The sequence below is a fragment of the Quercus robur genome, chromosome 2, assembly GCF_932294415.1.
Source record: "Quercus robur chromosome 2, dhQueRobu3.1, whole genome shotgun sequence".
NCBI classification, from domain to species: Eukaryota; Viridiplantae; Streptophyta; class Magnoliopsida; order Fagales; family Fagaceae; genus Quercus; species Quercus robur.
This window is the reverse complement of record NC_065535.1, coordinates 70,256,506-70,271,450: the sequence shown is the minus strand read 5'-3', so window position 1 is coordinate 70,271,450 and position 14,945 is coordinate 70,256,506. Positions and strand designations below refer to the sequence as shown.

Below are 14,945 nucleotides of genomic sequence, written 5' to 3'. Positions count from 1 at the left end.
AAACTTCTTTCAATTTTATAGAGAAACTCTTCTAAATGTTTAGTAAATACCATATCAATTTCAAAGTCAAAGTATAAAACCATAATTTACTAAAAATCATACAAGACAATATGCTCAAATCTGTCCTGATAGAATTTCATGCAACTTAGAAATTAAACTATTATTTTTATATTAATCCAAATACTATGAGACCACTTCTATTACAATCATATGTGTTTTAACATTCATAAGAACTACTCTTAGCATCCTAATTCACTGTATAAAATTTACTACATAATTTATCATGCGTAAATATTGAATTTGTCACGGTGATAGTTTTGTAACATTTTCTTGTAAATTCACAAATAATTATCAAACGATGGTATTTTTATATGAAATTTAATACACACATACTAGACATATTATATAATAATATCTAATAAACATTTTACCCATAGCTGTCCTAGAAAAATACAAGATTTATAATAACCAAACAGGTTAATTAATTAGTGTAACTCTTAGCAAGTTCATGAACTAACTTTTAACAAGCTTCAATTACTGAATCAACTACATATTCAGCACCTCAATTAGCAATTTCATAAAGTTTATCTAGTTATTTTACTCTTTTTAATACTTACCCAAAACAGATTTTATCTTAGTCTATCATTTAGGAGTACATGCAAGCATAACAATGATTCAATTTGAATTAATCAATAATCTCTAGAATCCAACCCATATACAAAATCATTTAACCATCACCTAAGTTTAAAATGAACAATAGATTAAAAGGATTAGATCTTCCCCTTACCCTAGACACAGATTCTTGGAGTGATAAGAGCTAGAATCACTCTAATTTCAAGTTGGGAACAAGAGCTTGAGAAGATTTGAAATAAACTCTTGTTGCTGTTGGACCCATAAGTGTGAGAGGGAGAAAAGAGTCGAGAGTTTTTATTTCTTTTAATGTTGGACCGTGGGTATGAAAGAGGGAGAGAGTTCTTGATTGTTGTAGTTGCTTTGAAAGAGTTAAAGAAGAGATAAGATGAAGGCTTATCTTTCTTTGATGTGTGGACCCGTGAGTTTAATAAAAGGGATTCAAGAAAGCTCCTAACTCTTTCCTTAAGAGAAAAAAAGAGCAAAGTGAGGTGAGAAATTCAGATTTGCATAGACCTATGGAAAATGAGAGGAAGAGAGTTTTTTGGATGTTCTAGTTGCTTGAGAAAAGTCAAAAAAGAAACTAAGTGGAACTTGCTTATTGCATGGCTGGCCAAGTCTTGGTCTTTGGGGTTTGTCAACATGCAAGACACTTTGGCTTTACATGTGTTGAATTTCAATTGGTTGCATGTGGGTAAAATTTCTACTATATTATCTCATGCGTCATGCTTAATTAAAACACCAACTATATATCTAATAACTTAAACCACTTAATATAATTTTGCATATACTAAATATATATTTATAATACAAATAGTCATTTCAATTATTTATAATCTTTACAATTCTTATTCAATGACATTATATAATAATATATTTATTAAATTCTCTTCTATTAATTATAAAAAGAAAGTGGCTTGAAATAATAATTAACCGTTCAAACGCATATTTTAATTATAAAGTTAGGTCAGGATGTTATAGGGTTGCTCTAAGTACACAAAAGGTAAATTTTTAAGGAGAGAGATGAGGGATTTTCTTATGTTTCAATCATCTTCATCTTCATCATCATCATCTTCTTTCTTCCTTGTAAGTAAAAAAAAAAAAAGAAAAAAAAAAGATGCAAAGACTTTGAGGGATGAGAGAGGGATGGAGACTTTGTGGGATAGGAGAAAGCGAGAGGCAGATACTTTATGGATTAGGTGGGGGTAGGTGAAAAATAATAAAAAATGAGGAAAAATATTATTTTAGTAAAAAAAGTGTGTATAATAGACAAATTGATGTGAGTATTTTGTAAAAATGACGTTGTAAAATAGAAAAAAATAAGTTTTTTGTGTAAAATATAGGAAATCTTTTAAACATACTGATGCGGTTACTCTTATTGTAGCACTTGTACATTTATACATAATTTTATATCAACTGATGTATAAATGTATAAAAGGAACTATTTTTTATATTTTGCATGAGTTGATGGATTACTCTAAATACACAAAAGGTAAAATTTTAAACTCCAATATTAAAGGTCTTTTTAAATATTACTTATTATTAAAAATTAAAAATTTATTACTAAAAAAACAGAAATAAAATAAATTTTAAATTATAAATAATAGCGTTGTACCTAGTTTTAAAAGGATTGGTACCTAGTTTTAGAAGGATAGCTGCGGTTTTTTTCTCCATAAACAGTACAGACCGCGAAAAAAAAATACAAAACACGCACGCCTACCGCCATGACAAACGCACACTAATGCTCTTGTCAAATGAATGGAAAGGTTGTCAGTGACCCTATAAAAATTTGTCTAGCACACTGCCCGAGAGCGAACTGCAGGTCCAAATTCCAAAATTTTTCTTATTTTATTATTCTTTTGGCCTTTTCTCTTAGTCTTTGCCACCTAGCCGTTTCAGACTTTCACTTCCTTCGCATTTATGTATCTTTCTACTCCTTCCGTCTTATTTTGTTTGTCCTCTATTCTATTTTGAGATGTTCCAAAATATTGTCATATTTCTAAAAATAAAAGTTATTAGCTTACTAATATTTCTATTATACCCCTAAGTCTCATTAAGAATAACTCCTTTAAAAAAAGCTGATAAATTTATTTAAGGTAGTTTTGTAAATTTGTACATTTTTATAAGACAGACAAGACAATAAATGATGTTTCTTTAAAATATTTGACTTTTCAAACAGAATAAATAAAGTAAGACGGAGGGAGTAATTTTTTTTTTCTGGTTGTGTTTTCTCCCCACGTTGTGTCAATTGTCACTCTTCCACTTCTCTCTATAATTATATCTCCATCTTTTAACTTCTGTGGTTTCCGTTGCTCTCTCTTCTTAGTATTTCTTTTCCATATCTCAGTTCTCACTCTAAGTTCCCTCAAAACAACTCATCACTGCCAGATCAAACTCACCGCTGATGGTGGTTTTTTAAGATGCAGCTGTACAGGTTTGTATGTGCATATCGTTTTTCCTTTTTTATTTTTTATTTTTTTCCCTTAAAATTCATACCGGCCGATCTTGAATTTCGGCCAGAATTTGCCGAAACGACCCGAAACACCCGAAATGTTTCGAAATTTTACCCGAGGTGGAAAAGGGGTTACCGTTCCGGTTTGCTTCCCGGCACGGTATTTTCCGGCCATTCCGGCCGGAGCGGAACGGTATCCTTAAGTTTTTATTTTTTCCTTCCCGTATAGCATCGTTTTTCTCTGGTCAGAACCAAGCTCTCTGTCTCTCTCACTCTCAGACCTCGCTAATATGTATGTGTGCGTGAACAGTGAAGGTGAAAAAATACAGAGGGGTAAGATGAACCAGAGACGATTTCACTTGTGAAAGGAAGAAGAAGAGAAGTAGAGAGACCCACGGTAAGAGCATTGATTTACCCTTTTTTTTTTTTTTTTTTTAATCTTTTTTTTCCTATTTTACATTATCAATCTTCAAAATATTTTTTAAAAACATATTTCAAAACTCGACACAAGATTATTTATTTTAGATTATATTTCATTAAAATATTAATTTTTTTTATGATTTTATAAATTAAAAAAAATCAATTTTCTTGATTTTATAAATGGTTTCTCTTTCTTTGCACAACAACAACCATCTACTTTCCTCCTTCATTCATTCATTCATTTTCGTTCTTGAGATACAAAAAAAAAAAAATTAAATACAAAATGAATAGGGATAGTATAGCTATTGAAGTAAACTTGTAAATTTATGCATCTGAGTGATTTTGAAGCTTTATCACTCTAAAATTTATACATTTTTCTATTACGCATTATGTGATGCAAATTTTTTAAGAGCATTTTCAACAAATTAAGTAAATTTTTGTATTGTTTGAAAAATAAATAGTAATTTTTACTTTTTTTAGTTTCCTATTTTTTCAAATAAACTAATACATTTTCCAATAGATTTTTTATCTCATTTAAATATTATTTTTTTTATTTATTATTTATTCTTTTTTTTAACAATTACACATCTTCTAACATTTCTTTATTCAGTACTTTACGCATCTGAGTGATTTTGAAGCTTTATCACTCTAAAATTTATACATTTTTCTATTATGCATTATGTGATGCAAATTTTTTAAGAGCATTTTTAGTAGATTAAACAAATTTTTGTACTGTTTGAAAAATAAATAGTGATTTTTATTTTTTTAGCTACTCATTTTTTTAAATACACTAATACACTTTCCAACACATTTTCCAACAGATTCTCTATCTTATTTAAATATTATTTCTTCATTTATTATTTATTATTTTTTTAACAACTACACACCTTTCAACATTTTTTTATTTAATACTTTATTATTATTATAATAATAGAAAAAAAAATTTGAAGAATGAACAGTACTGTTCATGAGGAAAAAAAAAATTCAGGTATAGAGAGTTTGTTGGAGTCATTTTGTGGGTTTATTCTCTATAATAGAGAGTATTTTGTGTTTAGAGAGCTTATTAGAGATGCTCTAAGAGCATTATTTTCCGTTGTTATAGGCCAAATGCCATTTTCAAATTCTAAAACCCTTTATCTATTTTAACTCACAGTTTTACAATACAACTTTCATCACATGTTCTATTTTAAGATTTAATGCATTAAAATAATATATCCATCATATTAAAATATTGGCGAAAATACCATATTGGTTTCTACATTTTGGGTTACAGTCAGTTGGTTTCTATATTTTGGGATTACAGTCAAATTCTAAAACCCTTTATCTATTTTAACCCACAGTTTTACAATACAACTTTCATCACATGTTCTATTTTAAGATTTAATGCATTAAAATAATATATCCATCATATTAAAATATTGGCGAAAATACCATATTGGTTTCTACATTTTGGGTTATAGTCAGTTGGTTTCTATATTTTGGGATTACAGTCAATTTGTTCCCTGCATTTTAATAGCAGTTGATTTGGTTCCTGTTATTTTCACTTTGTGGTCAATTTGATTTCTACCGTTAAATCATTTATGAAAAATGCTTACATGAGTCATGACAAACTGTGTGTGTTTTGGTACTCTTGAAACTTATGTGGCAGCTAAAATAATAATAAAATATTTTTTATTGACATTAAAAAATGCCACTTCGGCATCCAAATAAAAAAAATTAATTTGATCATTTAAAAAAAAAAAAAAAGAATTTAGATATGGAACACACGGATCTTGAACATGAACAAAAACATTGAACCTAGAAAATTCAAAGCAAAATCAATTACTCCAAATCAACCTCAACAAACCCCAGTTTTATTTTTTTTGTCCCTGCGCTCTGTGAATCAGCTCCCACCCCAGTTATTATTATTTTTTTTTGTCCTTGGTGCTCTGTGAATCAGCTCCCACTGTTCCCTTAGGTAGCTCAAATAGTTACCTTGGAATTATTTTTTTGAATTTTTGTAATTTTAGGGATTTGCAGATTGCTTTGTCATCCTTAGAATTTTCAGAACTGTGGAATGTAGCAATGTGATTTTGGTGTATTTTGATTTGGTGAATGGATGGATATTGGGTTGGTTTGTGATTCACGATGGTGGCTTTTGATGAATAGAATATGAAGTTTTTTTTTTTTTCCTCATCTTTGACAATGTGAAAGATGACGACTGTGTGTTGTGGAGGTTAATTTGGGTTTTGATTTGTGGAGATTGATTTAGGATTTATATTTTTGGGTTCATGTTCTTGTTCATGTTGAAGATTGTTATGGATCTGAATTATTGTATTTTTTTTTGTTTTTTATTATCATTATTTTTTATTTATTTAAAATTGAAAATTAATTTTTTTAATTCAAATGCTGATGTGGCATTTTTTAATGTCAATAAAAAAATATTTTGTTATTATTTTAGTTGCCATGTAAGCTTTAATAGTGCCAACAATACACACCGTTTGTCATGTAAGCATTTTCCGTTAGTGATCTAATGATAGGGACTAAATTGACTACAAGTTGAAAATAACAGGGATCAAATTGACTCCTACCAAAATGTAGAGACCAAATTGACTGTTACTCCAAAATGTAGGATCAAAATGATGTTTTCGCTTAAGATATTCTTCATTTTACCTCGCTCCTCTCTACATCTGATCTCACAATCCATAAAACCAGTAAAACAATAATTTCATAACCCATAACTACCTGCCACCATGACCAAAACCAAAATCCAACAAAATTTGCAACAAAATCATCTCAAAACCAATCAAAATCACACATAAAAAACAACCAAAAATCACCAAAACCCGTAAAATCTTCCACAAAAAAAAAAAAAAAAACAAAGAGAATTGAAAAGAGAAAGATTTAAAGAACTACCATCGGACGACAACCCAACCACCACTGCCTTTCTATACCCAAAACCCAAAACTTGACCACCACCACCACTGCAACACAACTTGACCGCCATCACCGGTGTGCGTCACCCCACAATCCACATCACAAACCCAACCAATCTCAACTGCAAAAATAACCCAACTATTGCCGATATGAATTGCAAAAAAAAAAAAAAAAAAAACCCAACCACCACCAATTGAGGGGAATTTTGCCATGTAATACCATTTTTGAAACATATTTGTTAGTAAGCATGTTTTTAAACATATTAGCAAACTAGCATATCCAGTCTCTTAGACTTGAGTTCACTGTAGAAACTTGAGCCTAAGGTACTCTAGTTCTATATGCTGGTAAGAGTTGATGTGGGAAATTATACATGTGGAACTCGAGTCTTAAAGTTAAGACTTGAGTTCCCTAAAGCACAACATTCATCCTAAACTGCAAAATAAAAAACAACAAACCCAGAGAGAAACAACAAGCCCAAGCTAAGAGAGTTGCTCTAGTGCCAAGATCAAACCCAAGCTAAAAGAGCCACTTTGGAGTTGAGATCGAAACTACCGTGGGGTTGTGTTTTGATTTGGCCCATTTTGGTATGGAGAAATGAGTATTTTTTATTTTTTATTTTTAGGTTTGGGTTTTTGAGAAATGGGTTTGGTTGTTGGGGTTCTTCTTCTTCGGTCAGATCGTTCTTTCACTTTGTAGTCTGTACGCCTTCTTCTTTCAGCTCTACGGAACTTCCACGTGGATAATTATATCCACATCTGCTTGGAATTCAAGTGTATAAGGCCTGATTTTTACACTGAACTCGAGATGCTAGTTTTGGAAACCTGCTAACTAACGAAATTGTTCCTTAAATGGTGTTAAATGGCAAAAACCGCCATCTTAATCGTAAAAACAAACCCCATCGCCGCCAATCTCAACAGTTGACTCAAAAAAAAAAAAAAAAAAAACCCACAACCATGGTGAGAGAGAGGGAGAAGAGAGAAGATAGAAGAGAGAAAATAGAGAGGGGGAAGAGCTTAAGTTTGTGTGGCTGTGTGAGAGAAGAGAGAGGAAAGATAAAAGAATTGAGGGAGGAGAGAGGAGAGAGATGAGTAAAAAAAAATAGTTTTTTATTTTTACAACATGCTACAGTACCCTCTTACTAGTAGAAGGGTACTATAGCATGTTGTAAAAATAATTGGGTTTCACAACATCTGATGAGGTATATTTTTTTGTGTTTGGTGCGCTAAGTGCTAAAATTTTAGCATATTCTAACATTTGGCATACCTGATGCCCATGCTCTATGGATATTAGTAAGAAAGTCTGGAAGAAAGGCAAAGATTACAAATTTAAGTAAACAAAATGAGTGGGTAAATGATGTGGTGCATCTGTGAATTGGGAAAATTTAATCAGTTGGATCCTTCAAGAAGGTTCATTGTTTAGAATTACCTAATATGTTAGTGTTATTCACCAAAGAACCATAATAAATGTTTTTATAAATAGTAATCTTATTTTATTTGAGATTAAAAAAAAATTATATTAAATTCATTATTTTATATTATATTAATGGTCTATATACATTAGATGTAAGGCGAAAAACCCATTTTCGTCCCTACATTTTCACACGATTCCCACTTTCGTTCCTATCTTTTTTTTCACCACTCGTTTTAGTCATTTCCATTAGTACCCTAACGGCTCCGTCCTACGTGGCAAACAGAACTATTAAAATAATAATAAAAAATTTTATTTTAACATTAAAAAATATCACATCAGCATTTAAATTACAAAAATTAATAAATTAATTTTAACTAAATAAAAAAAATTAAAAACAAATTTTTTTTTGACTGAAATGGTAGAAAATTAAAAACAGGATTAAAAATAAAAAATTGCATAAATGAAGATCTAAGTACGCTTTGAACAAGAACACAAACCCAGATCTAATAACACAAACTCAAAAATTAAAATCCAAAAATTAAAAATTTCAAAATCACCATTTTCTCAAACCTAGCAAAGTCATCAAATCCTAAAGCGCCAAAGTACCAAATCAATACAAAAATACAACACAAACAATCCAAATAAAAAAATCTCAAACTCAGAAAAACCTATCAGCCACCACGTCTGAAGCAAGCCACGAACCCAAGGACAATCACAGTGACCAAACCCACCAATAAATCACAAACCAAATCACAAATGAAGAACCAAACCACGAAGCAAGCCACAAACCAAACCCAGATCGGAACCACCAACCACCGCTACCGCCACCACCACCTTGACCCAAATTGGAACCACAACCCAAGAAAAATTAACCAATGAAACCCACGAATTTAGAACAAACACCATGGCCCACTCCCAACAACACAATCAACAAAACCCCCCCAAATATCCAAGACCAGCGACAAAAGCCAAATGCGAAAGAGGGAGAGAAAGAGAACTCGCCGTCGCTGTGCCGTTGCCTTGGACCTGATTTGGTAGGGCTGATGGGTTCACGATGGGCCAATGGTTTTCAGGTGGATGGGCTCTGCGATTTAGAGGTTGAAGTGCTCTCTCACGTTTTTGGTTGGCGAACACAACCCATTCTTTTGGTTTGCGTTGCAAAAGAAGAGTAGAAGATCCGTCGGAGGATTCGATGCTGTATCCATGTTGCAAAAGAGAAAAAGATCCGGATGATTCGATCCGGTCAAAACTCTGTTATGTGTTGATCGAGGTCCTTAGTCGACTCCCTTGCCGATCGGCTATCCAATGGTGGCGTCGTTGACTTGAGGTTTGACCGACGAGAGCTGTAGTGGAACGAGCTTTCCATTGGAGAAGAGCTTGTCGGCGGGGAGCATGGCCACTGGATCTAGGTTTGATGGGTTCAACTTGCTTGGGATGGGTTTTTCTAAGTTCGAGATTTTTTTTTTTTTTTTTTGGATTGGTTGTGTTGTATTTTTGGATTGATTTGATACTTTGAGGTTTTTAATTTTTGGATTTTAATTTTTGGGTTTGTGTTCTTGTTCAAGACTTACTTAGATTTCCATTTATGTGATTTTTGATTTTTAATCTTGTTTTAATTTTCTACCATTTCAATCAAAAAAAATCTGTTTTTAATTTTTTTTATTTAGTTAAAATTAATAAATAATTTTTTTAAGTTAAATGCTGACATGGTATTTTTTAATGCCAAAATAAAAATTTTTATTATTATTTTAATATTTCCGTCTGTCACGTAGGACACAGCCGTTAGGGTATTGACGGAAAGGACTAAAACGAGACGCGTTTTCTAGGATAGGGACTAAAAGTGGTGGAAAAAAAAGATAGGGACCAAAGTGGGAATTGCGTGAAAATGTAAGGATGAAAATGGGTTTTTCGCCTAGATGTAATCCCAAAATATGTTGGTATTGAACAAACCAAAACGGTATTCACAATATTAGTTCAAACCCATTCCCTCTCCCTCTCTCTCTCTCTCTCTCTTTCTCTCTCTCTCATCAAATTAAAAGTTTGAAACCCTAGCCACTCTCCAGATCTGAGCTTCTTATAGGAGTCCAGGACCGATAAACCCTAGCCATTCTCTCACTCTTTCTCTCTCCAGATCAGAGCTTTTGATTGGAATCCATGGCTGAAAACCTAGGCTTTGCTTTGCTGATATAGGCATCATTCAGGTTGTTCTCTAGGGGTCAATTGTAGGCGAGAGGTGGCTCTGACTTGCTTGAGTTGGAGGTGGCTTCATGGTGGTCATTGGACTCGTGGTGCCTACCTCACTAAAGATGACCTTAGATCTCAGATCCAAAGCCGCCGGCTCCAAGAATCTAACAATGGTTTTTTGTTTTTGTGAAAGTATGGCTTTTGTTGGAGTTAGATTTGTTAGGGCTTCTCTGTATTTTGCTTATTTTTGGTGGATCTCAGCCACTTGGTAGGTGAAAAAGTGTGGGAAATTGCAAGGAATTTGTTTAATTTTCTATGGATCTTGAATTCGTTTAGTTGGTGAGAGTTTAGTTGGTGAGAAAGGGCAAGAAAATGAAATAAAATTATGTTCAATTATTTTGAGGTTTTTAAAAAAATAAAATTTTGTTTAGTTATTTAAAAGGATATTTTTGGAATTTCATTGAAAAATTGTTAATTATTTTTGGAATATTAGAAACCAATCCAATGATTTCAAATACATTACCGTGATGTGATGGAATATTTGGACCAAAATTATTTGGTCAATGATTTAGATAGTTTAAAATCATTGGATTTTCTTCTTAAAAAAAAAATCATTGGATTTGAAATAATATCCAACCTCATTGAGTTTCAGAAATTTCTTACCACACTCCAAAATGACAATAACATCCTAAAACTAGGGAGTTCATTGTCTAGCGCGTTGGAGTTCGGAAGGGATTTTTGGACTGCCTTGGCGATGTTGGTTTCCTGAAAACTGTCATCTCACCGCTTGATTGGTATTCCAGCAACATCAGTGGTGGCTTCCATTTGGTTTCAAACCAATTACCCACACAACAAATCAACCATAATCAAACCCAAAACTTGAGATATAAAACCACAATCAAACCCATTATCCACACAACCAATTGGGTTGATTCAGTTGAAGAAGAAGCAGATTTGGGCTTATGTTGCGTTGATTCTACTGAAGAAGCAGTATATTTGGGTTGATGTTAGGTGTATCCTATCGGTCAAAATGGGAATTTCATAATTTTCCAACTATATAGTTAATAGTTCTGGTTCCCAAACTATATTATTTACTAGCATCTTTAGTCTTTAAAACTCGATTTTGGCCTAAAAATCGAGTTTAAGAGACTCGATTTCCATGGTCCGATCACGTCCGATGTGGCATATTTTTCCACGTGGCGATCACATGGAAATTGAGTCTCTAAGACTCGATTTATAACCCTTATAACAACCCAAAACTCCAGAACATCAGAAAAGAACCCAGAGAAAAAAAAAAAAACCCACAGCCAGCGCGACCCAAGTAGATCACCACCGTGTGCGACCCAGCGTGAGACCCAGGCCGCGTGAGACCTAGGTTGCGCGCAACCTAGGCCGTGCGCGACCTAGGCCTCGCGCGACCCAGGCAGCGCGCGACCTAAGCCGAGCTCTCTCTCTCCTATCTGAGTCTCTAGATTCTTTCTCCCTCCCTCTGATTTGATTGTACTGGGATTAGGGATTCTTTCTCCCTCTGATCTGATTGTACTGGGATTGGGATTGTTGTGTTTCTGGATTTCTTAAATTTTTTTTGGGTATTTCGACTTGTACGAGAAACTTGAGGCTTAAAATTTTTTTAATTTTTTTTTTCTGATTGTATTGGGATTGAGATTGTTGTGGTTCTGGATTTCTTAAAATTTTTTTGGGTATTTCGGCTTGTACGAGAGACTTGAGACTTAAAATTTTTTAAAATTTTTTTGGTTTATAAATCGAGCCTTAGAGACTCGATTTCTAGGTGGGAATAAAATGCCACATTAGACCATGGAAATCGAGTCTTTGAGACTCGATTTATAGGCCAAAATCGAGTCTTAAAGACTCAAGATGCTAGTAAATAATATAGTTTGGAAACCGGGACTACTAAGTATATTGTTGGAAAATTATGGTTAAATTCCCATTTTTGCCTATCCTACCAAATCATATGGGATAGGGGTGTTTATATACATATAATTGGCGGTACAATGTGGTGTTTTAATCACAAAACGTTTGTCGACAACTGTTCCGGTCGACTTCGGAAAGTGTCCTCCCTAAACACCATCCCGTTCATTGTTGGTAACCCAACACAACAGTTCAAACGGATTGGCTTTGGTTCAGAGCTTCTGTCTGGATCTGTTCGTCTTCACACATACCTAAAACCACAAAAATAAACAAAATACCCATAAAAGCATCATAAGACTTGAATGGCCCAATTAAAATGAACAAACCCAAAATCTATGAACTGACAAATACCCATAGAAAGCCCCAAATTAACCTAAATAACCAAAACCTCTATAATGACCAACTTACCCTAAAACCTAAAAGATGACCAAAATACATTGAATGTTCCAGAATGACCAAATATTTCCCAACTACTAAAATGAGCAAAATATCCCATAAACCTTTAAAATGACTAACGTATCCCTAAAATTTCTAAAATGACAACAATACCCAAAAGCTTAAAAATGACTGAAATGGATTTACTTCTAGGGAATCCATTATGTTTTTTTAGATTCCGTATCTTCCTGTACATTTTTTTTTTTTGTTTTTGTTTTTCTGTTGTTTGTTACTTCATTTGAAAAATGAAGCAGTCTTCTTTTAATACTAGTTTTCTTATCTATCAAAGAAAGAAAATGAAAAGGCATTTAAACGATAGATTAAAAAATTTTAGAATTTCAAATCCTCTTATTTATAAAATGGATTCAAACAAAATTTTTTAAAGTCTATAGATTCCAAATCAAGACATTCCAAATCCATTGACTTAAAATCTAAATCTAAATACCATTTCAAGTATCCAAAAGCAACCTAAGAATATTTTGTTGATTTTGACTGGTAAGCAAGGTGGCTTGAATTGATGTTTGTTGGGGTCTTGAGATGGCACATAGAAGGGGTTCTGATCAGCAAATGTCATGGACGAATTTAGAAGAACCGATTTTGGATAGTGAGGCGGTGCCTTCTTCTTTGGTTGAGATTGCTCCAATTCTTCGTGTGGCAAATAAAGTTGAGGCTAGCGAACCAAGAATTGCTTATCTCTGTAAGTGCCAGTTATATTTATATGTTTTGCCTGTATGCTTTATGTACTATTTATGTATTCTCTTTGATCTACTAGAATTAAGAAGCCAGTGGATTTAACAGATTTTAAACACTGTTGATTTTTACATTCTTTGATCAGTTAGCTGTATATGATGTAAATGTTGTGTCCTGCACAACACTTGAGTGGCATGGACACTTTATAATTTATGCTGCCATATGCCTTTTTCTCTGTTAAGATACATAAAGATATGCATGCATCATCGGGTCTTTCATGGTTTGCTGGAGGCAATGGTTAATAACTTGTTAAATTACTAATTCTCCCAAAAGCTTAAGCTATTAGGAGATGGTGGATTTAATCATTTGACCACATAATTCTAACATTTCCCCTCACATGTGGGCTCTATCGGTCTTTCCTTCCTAACTTGCATTTATATTATTTGTTCAGTTTGAATTATCAAAAAAAATTCTTTTAATTATTGAAAATATTATTTATTCAGTTTTTCTATTATGAAACTCATTTGAGTTCAAATGCTTAATTGCTAAGGCATTCATTTCTGCATTGCTTCTCCCAACTAGCAATACTGCATTTGGTATTGTCTATTGTTATATGATATATTATGTCCTGGCAGAATTTAACATGGTGTATATCTCTGAATGAATGCAGTGGGATTTTTTTAATTTTTATTTTCTGAAATCTGATACTTATCTGAACAAAAATGTATATTTATGTCAATACTGGAATTAGGTCGGTCTTATGCCCTGGAAAAAGCGCACAGACTAGATCCAATATGTAGTGGACGTGGTGTTCGCCAATTTAGAACTGCACTACTTCAACATTTGGAAAGGGTAAACTTTAAAATCAGTTGCTCCTTATATTTGTTTTTTATCTCTCTAGTATGCAGCAGTATTCTTGATGGATCTCGATCAAAGGGATAATATTCAAATAAAGTCATATACCTATTGTGATTTGGTATTAGTGTTTTCTTTATCTTTTTGGATGAAAGAGGAGACACTGTATGGACACACTACAATCATGAAAGCAGTATAAACTGCATTAAAATAATTGACAATTTTATCGCTAAAGACTAAGAAATTTCAAATTTAGAGAAAAAAGAATATGCCACACTGTGAGCATATTCAATCTTATTGACTTGGTGATTTTGAGCATCATTAGGCTCCATGTGAGGAGGTACTTAATGTTTCATCTTCGGAACAGCCATGTTTCGTTGTCTTTGATTTTGGTTTCCTCTTGCTTGTTGTATTCGAACAAGGTTGTGTGTTTCAGGTTTAGTACTGTTTGTGGTTCCTGGAAGGGTTTGGATATGGTCTTAGTTTGTTTGGAAGGGTTTCTAGGTTTTTAAGATAGGTTTGGTCCTGTATAGGTTGATGTAGTTGGGATTGGTCAAAAAATCTTGATTCTTGGAGAAGTTTCTGCTGAACAGTGAAATTTACTGTATATTAAGGTCTAAGTTCAGTGTTTCTAAAGGTTTAAGCTGAGATTTTACCTAGGGCGACAAGCTATGAATGGAGAAAGGTGTTTCTAGAAGCTTGTATGGTCGGATAGGTGATTCTTGGAACTAAAATGAATGGTATTGCACCAAACAGTTTCTGCAGAATTTGTGTCAACAGATTTGCGGTAGGTGTTTTGGTCAAGAACAGGTTGTAGGTTTGGGTATGGAGAAGAAAATAGGAGTTCTTTGACAGTAAGGGCTAGGTTAAGGAGTGAAGTATAAAGATTTCTTGAAGGTTAGGTTGAAGATTGCAGCAAGATCAAGTTTGAACTTTCTGCAGAATTTTGGTTTGCTCTAAGGAATCGGATCTGTTTTTCTTAATCTGATCAGGTTTAGGGGGTTAGGATGAATTGGGACGAAGT

The 14,945-nt window shown here is 33.1% G+C and overlaps 1 protein-coding gene across 2 annotated transcripts in view; it reads left to right on the top strand.

The window, feature by feature from the left end:
- Nucleotides 1-2,845: 2,845 nt before the first annotated feature.
- The window catches only part of LOC126714793 (callose synthase 3-like), an 87,781-nt gene continuing 75,681 nt past the window's right edge, over nt 2,846-14,945 (top strand). For both annotated transcript variants that reach the window (XM_050415106.1, XM_050415107.1), the window contains exons 1-4: nt 2,846-3,064; nt 3,393-3,479; nt 12,877-13,073; nt 13,818-13,918. In XM_050415106.1, coding sequence (XP_050271063.1) covers nt 12,914-13,073; nt 13,818-13,918 — 261 coding nt within the window. In that variant the 5' untranslated portion in view covers nt 2,846-3,064; nt 3,393-3,479; nt 12,877-12,913. The remainder of the gene's footprint in view (nt 3,065-3,392; nt 3,480-12,876; nt 13,074-13,817; nt 13,919-14,945) is intronic.